Source organism: Babylonia areolata, chromosome 30 (assembly GCF_041734735.1).
Source record: "Babylonia areolata isolate BAREFJ2019XMU chromosome 30, ASM4173473v1, whole genome shotgun sequence".
In the NCBI taxonomy this organism is placed as follows: Eukaryota; Metazoa; Mollusca; class Gastropoda; order Neogastropoda; family Buccinidae; genus Babylonia; species Babylonia areolata.
In genome coordinates, this window is record NC_134905.1 from 16,923,784 (window position 1) to 16,929,989 (window position 6,206).

A 6,206-nucleotide genomic window follows, 5' to 3' on the forward strand; every position below is an offset into this window, starting at 1 on the left:
ATTGATTGATGTGGATACTTATATAGCGCCTATCCTCGGTCAGAGACCAAGCTCTAAGCGCTTTACATACACGGGGACATTTGCACCACAGGCTGCCTACCTGGGTAGAGCCGACTGACGGCTGCCACTGGGCGCTCATCATTCGTTTCCTGTGTCATTCAATCAGATTTCAGACGCACACGCATACACACTCATACAGACATGTGACATTTTACGTGTATGACCGTTTTTATTTATTTACACTCCGCCATGTAGGCAGCCATACTCCGTTTTCGGGGGTGTGCATGCTGGGTATATTCTTGTTTCCATAACCCACCGAACGCTGACATGGGTTACATGATCTTTAACGTGCGTATTTTGATCTTTTGCGTGCGCATACACACGAAGGGGGTTCAGGCACTAAGCAGGTCTGCACATATGTTGACCTGGGAGATCGGAAAAATCTCCACCCTTTACCCACCAGGCGCCGTCACCGTGATTCGAACCCGGGACCCTCAGATTGAAAGTCCAGCGCTTTAACCATTCGGCTATTGCGCTCGTCACTGTAAATGGGGAGGGTATTGAAAGAAAGATAAGACAGAGACAGTTATAGAGAAAGAGAGAAAGAGGGAGAAAAAAAACCTCCCAATATTAATAACATCAAGGCACAGGTCAACAGACCAGACCAGAACAGAATGGAATATAAATTATTATGTCTTTTGCAAATTGTATCTGATTATTCATAATTCATGTGTTTGTATACATGTATAAAAAAAAAATTAAAAAAAAAACAAAAAAAAAACGCTGTTTCTTTTTTTATTACCATGCATACTGCACAGAGGAAGGGCACACATTCAAATGTTTGTATTTCCGTCCTGGTTATGTATACATTTATCTATCTATCTATCAAAGTTTTATCGGTTTCTTATTCATTTCGCTAAAAAAAAAGAAAAAAAAAAAAAAAGTTCTCTCCCATGAAAACGTGATTCTCAAGCGTGTAATATTTGTATTTGTATTTGTATTTCTTTTTTTCTTTCTTTCTTTTTTTTTTTAATCACAACAGATTTCTCTGTGTGAAATTCGGGCTGCTCTCCCCAGGGAGAGCGCGTCGCTATACTTACAGCGGCGCCACCCTTTTTTTTTCTTTTTCTTTTTTTTTTTTTTTTTTCCTGCGAGCAGTTTTTATTTGTTTTTCCTATCGAAGTGGATTTTCCTTCAGAATTTTGCCAGGAACGACCCTTTTTTGTTCCCGTGGGTTCTTTTACGTGCGCTAAGCGAGTGCGTGCTGCACACGGAACCTCGGTTTATCGTCTCATCCGAATGACTAGAGCCCCCCCCCCCCCCCTCCCCCCCACTCCCCTCCCCCCCACCCCTATTGAACTGAACAAAAATTAACTGAATATAGCATCAGTTTCAGTCAGTCAGCCAATCAATCAAGCGATCAGTCAACATTTTTTTTCTTCTTTAAAAAAAAAACAAAAAAAAAAAAAACACGGTTCGGTGTTTCTGTTCTATGTTCAACAAAACTGGTAGCAAAAAGAGCAAAATTTATTAAACATCCAAATGAATGAATGAATGAATGATTTAATTCATCATTTGATTAATCAATTTACATGCAAACAAACCAGACCAAAAAAAAACAAAAAAACATCAAAACATAATATAAAAGGAGTTGCAATAGCACGAACGAACCAAAAACAAAAACAAAATACCAAAAAACAAAAAAAGACCAAATGAAATAATGAATTTTTTTTTTTAAACCGAATAGCGTAAATAGATACGATTTTCATTAAGGGAAAAAAAAAGTAAACCTTCTAGAAAATACAAGCGAACAAGATATCTAAACAAACGAAGGAAGGAAGGGAGGAAGGAAGGAAGGGAGGAAGAAAGGAAGAAAGGAAAGAAGGAAAAGTAAGTAACTAACTAACCAGATAAATAAATGAATGACTAAATAAATGAATAGATCAACATATATATATATATATATATATATATATATTTTTTTTTTTTTTTTTTTTTTTTTTTTTTTTAAAGAAACAGCAGTCATCGGGGAACAAGATCAGTGTCACCAATTGATTGATTGATTGAGAGAGGGGGTGGGGGGAAAGGGGGTGAAGAGAGGGGAGGGCGTATGTATGGGAGAGAGAGGGAGAGTAGAGAGAGAGTACAGAGAGAGTGAAGAGAGAGAGAGTGGATAGAGTGGAGAGAGAGAGTGGAGAGAGAGAGAGTAGAGACAGAGTAGAGAGAGTGGAGAGAGAGAGTAGAGAGAGTGGAGAGAGAGAGTAGAGAGAGAGTAGAGAGAGTAGAGAGAGTGGAGAGAGAGTGGAGAGTGGAGAGAGAGTGGAGAGAGTAGAGAGAGAGAGTAGAGAGAGTGGAGAGAAAGTAGAGAGAGTGGAGAGAGAGAGTAGAGAGAGAGTAGAGAGAGGAGAGAGAGTAGAGAGAGAGAGTAGAGAGAGATAAAGTAGAGAGAGAGAGTAGAGAGAGTGGAGAGAGTAGAGAGAGAGAGTGGAGAGAGAGAGTAGAGATGAAGTAGAGAGAGAGAGAGTAGAGAGAGTGGAGAGAGAGCGTAGAGAGAGAGAGTAGAGAGAGAGAGTAGAGAGGAGAGAGAGTAGAGAGAGAGAGTAGAGAGAGATAAAGTAGAGAGAGAGAGAGAGAGAGTAGAGAGAGTGGAGAGAGTAGAGAGAGAGAGAGTGGAGAGAGTGGAGAGAGAGAGTAGAGAGAGAGAGTAGAGAGGAGAGAGAGTAGAAAGAGAGAGTAGAGAGATAAAGTAGAGAGAGAGTAGAGAGAGTGGAGAGAGTAGAGAGAGAGAGTGGAGAGAGTAGAGAGAGAGAGAGTGGAGAGAGAGAGAGTAGAGAGAGTAGAGAGAGAGTGGAGAGAGAGAGTGGAGAGAGAGAGAGTGGAGAGAGAGTAGAGAGAGGAGAGAGAGAGTGGAGAGAGAGAGAGAGAGTGGAGAGAGAGAGAGTAGAGAGAGTAGAGAGAGAGTGGAGAGAGAGAGAGTGGAGAGAGAGAGAGTGGAGAGAGAGAGAATAGAGAGAGAGAGAGAGAGTAGAGAGACTGGCGGAGGGAGGGAAGAACAGAGAGAGGAACGGAAATATATATATATATATTATACAGACAGACAGACACAGACGGACAAAGGGCAGAAAAGGAGACAAAGAAAAAACAAAGAGACAGACAGACAGACAAACAGACAGACAAACTGACAGACAAGCAAACAGACACAGAGAGAGAGAATGCCAGGGTGTTGTTCCAACAGTTGTGTGTTTTTTTCGTGTGGAATGCATGAGTAATTCTTCTTCTTCGCCTCCGTTCGCTGAGTTTCCGTGGGAAATGCACAGAGAGAGAGAGAGAGAGAGAGAGAGAGAGAGAGAGAGAGAAGGGGGGCTGGTGAGGGAGGGAGGGAGGGCGGGAGAAGGGAAGAGATAGGCATAAGTGGGGAGAGAGCGAGAGAGAGAGGAACAATGAAAGAGAGGGAGAGGGAGGGAGAGAGGGAGAGAGAGAGGGAGAAGGGAAGAGAGGGAGGGAGAGGGACAATGAAAGAGAGGGAGAGAATGGAGGGACAGAGAGAGAGGGAGAAGGGAAGAGATAGGCGCAAGTGGGGAGAGAGGGAGAGAGAGAGAGAGAGAGAGAGAGAGAGAATGGAGGGACAGAGAGAGAGAGAATGGAGGGACAGAGAGAGAGAGAGAGAATGGAGGGACAGAGAGAGAGAGAGAGAGAGAGAGAGAGAGAATGGAGGGACAGAGAGAACACTGAACTGTTTTAATGAATAGGCCATTGGCCCATGTCAGTAGGGGTGGTTACAAGTCCATGCAGAGGGACAACAACCCGAACATTTTACTATCGGCAACGTACTTTCAAAGCCTTGTCAAAGAGCACAGCCAAGCGCACTGACGACCAATAATTTGTTTTCACACGCGCAAAAAGTAACGTCAGATTAACTCACTCAGTACGGCCAGTCCTCTCTTCTCCTCTACACAGACCCCTCGGATGTCCAGTGGGTGTCTGAATGACCCAAACTTTAGCTTCCGTCGTCAGAACTGTGGTATTCTTTGTCAACATTCACCTCTTCAATATAAGAGCCTTCCGCTTGCAATATTTTGATGATAGTAATTCGGGTGAAACGCTGTTAACGTCGTCTCTTTCGCCGTTCGTATGGAGAGAGTTAAACAAAGATGGGGAGTCTTATGGTACTTAGCAGGGGATTATAGTGTTGTCTCAGATCAGCATATTATTGAGGGCATTGTAACACGAAGTGAACTTCTGTTTCCTTTTGAGAATCACAGAAAGAGGGGCACAGAGAGAGAGAGAGAGAGAGAGAGAGAGAGACAGAGAGACAGAGACAGAGACACAGAGAGAGACAGAGACAGAGAGACAGAGACAGAGAGAGAGAGAGAAAGAAATATAAAAACCACCAGAAAGGAAATGAAAGGAAAGAAAGAGAGAAAGACAAGAAAGGGAAAGAAAAGAGAAGAGAGAGAGAGAAATGAAATAAAAAATAATAAATGAATAAAGAGGTGATAAAAAAACCACATTTCTTCCTGGACTCCACTCCTCTGTGTGTGTGTGTGTGTGTGTGTGCGCGCGCGCGCGCGCGCGTGTGTCTGTGTGTGTGTGTGCACGCGCGCGCGTGTGTCTGTGTGTGTGTGTGTGTGTGTGTCCATGCCTTGTTGTCTGAACACTACTCATTCTGTCTTGTGTGGGGGGGGGGGGGGGAGGGGAGTGGGGAGAGAGAGAGGAGGTGGGGGGTTGTGGACATGGAGTGATGGCCTAGAGGTAACGCGTCCACCAAGGAAGCGAGAGAGAAACTGAGCGCGGCTGGTTCGAATCGCGTCTCAGCCGTCAGTCGATATTTTCTCTCCTCCACTCCACTAGTAGTAGACCTTGAGTGGTGCATGGTCTGGGACGCTCTAGTCATTCGGATGAGACGAAAAACCCTCGGAGGTCCCGTGTGCTACTGAGCATGCACTTAGCGCACGTAAAAGAACCCACGGCAACAAAAGGGTCGTTCCTGGCAAAATTCTGTAGAAAAAACTACTTCGACAGGGAAAAAAAAAAGCAAAAAAAAAAATGCATGCAGGAAAAAAAAAAAAAAAAAAAAAAAAAAAGGGGGTGGCGCTGTCAGTGTAGCGACGCGCTCTCCCTGGGGAGAGGAGCCGGTGAATTTCACACAGAGAAATCTCTTGTGGTAAAAAGAGAAATACAACAATACAATACAATAAACAAAGCAAAAGAACTTCAATCAAGAACAAAAGATGAAAATAAATAAATAAATAAATAAAAGAACATGGAAGAAGTGAAGATGAAGATTCGATGGGGACATGAAAAGGCCGAGAGTTCTACGGGCAGATGACTGCCAGTCCCTACACTGCTACTACTACTACTACTACTACTACTACTACTACTAAGAACAAAACAAAACAAAACAAAACAAAACGAAACAAAAAAACAAAGGGAAACTACTCACAGCCATCGGACTCCGGAACACACCTCCCTCCCCATCATCAGCACCAACAGCAGCAAGACCAGCGTCCCCGTCCTCCTCCTCCTCCTCCCCCACACTTTGCCCCCGAATCCTCCTTCTCCGAATGCTGCTCCTCCTCCTCCTCCTGCTCCTCCTCCTTCGACCCACATCTTCCTTGCTACTACTACCACCACCACCACCACGAACACCACTGAAGAACACCTCCACTAACACCAACACCACAAGCACGACGACGACGACGACGATAATGGAATCGCTGTGATGACCAGGCGAAGGTAAGTACTCCAAAAAAAAAAAAAAGGATTTAAGGGGCACACTCCTTGAAGCCGTGAAAATCCACTGGATTAATATTGTCAGTGAAACTGATCCCTCCCCCACCCACCCACAACACACACACACACTCACACACACACGACGCGATGACAATGGCTCAGTGAAGTGTGACTGACTCAACTGACGAAGAAACGTTTCAGTTTCAGTGAAACTGACTCCAGTTGTGGGTGTTGTTAAATGTCATGTGTTGTTGTTGATTTCAACACACACTACTCACACACAAACACACTGTGTTGATGGTACTCAGGTTGAAAGAAGTCGTGGCTGAAAAAAAAAACACACACAAAAATCCTGTGACGAAAAGAACTTTTAGCTGTGGAGAGGAGGAGGGAGGTGGGGGGGGAGGGGAAACTTTCGATTCACGTAAAACTTTCGATTCACGTAAAACTTTCGATTCACGTACTTGGCAACG

At 44.0% G+C, this 6,206-nt stretch overlaps 1 protein-coding gene across 1 annotated transcript in view; it reads right to left on the reverse strand.

Annotated features, from left to right (window-relative positions):
- The window catches only part of LOC143275612 (protein Wnt-11b-2-like), a 272,354-nt gene extending 266,831 nt beyond the window's left edge, over positions 1-5,523 (reverse strand). Inside the window, exon 1 of the mRNA XM_076579851.1 lies at positions 5,444-5,523. Coding sequence (XP_076435966.1) covers positions 5,444-5,481 — 38 coding nt within the window. The 5' untranslated portion in view covers positions 5,482-5,523. The remainder of the gene's footprint in view (positions 1-5,443) is intronic.
- Positions 5,524-6,206: the final 683 nt, after the last annotated feature.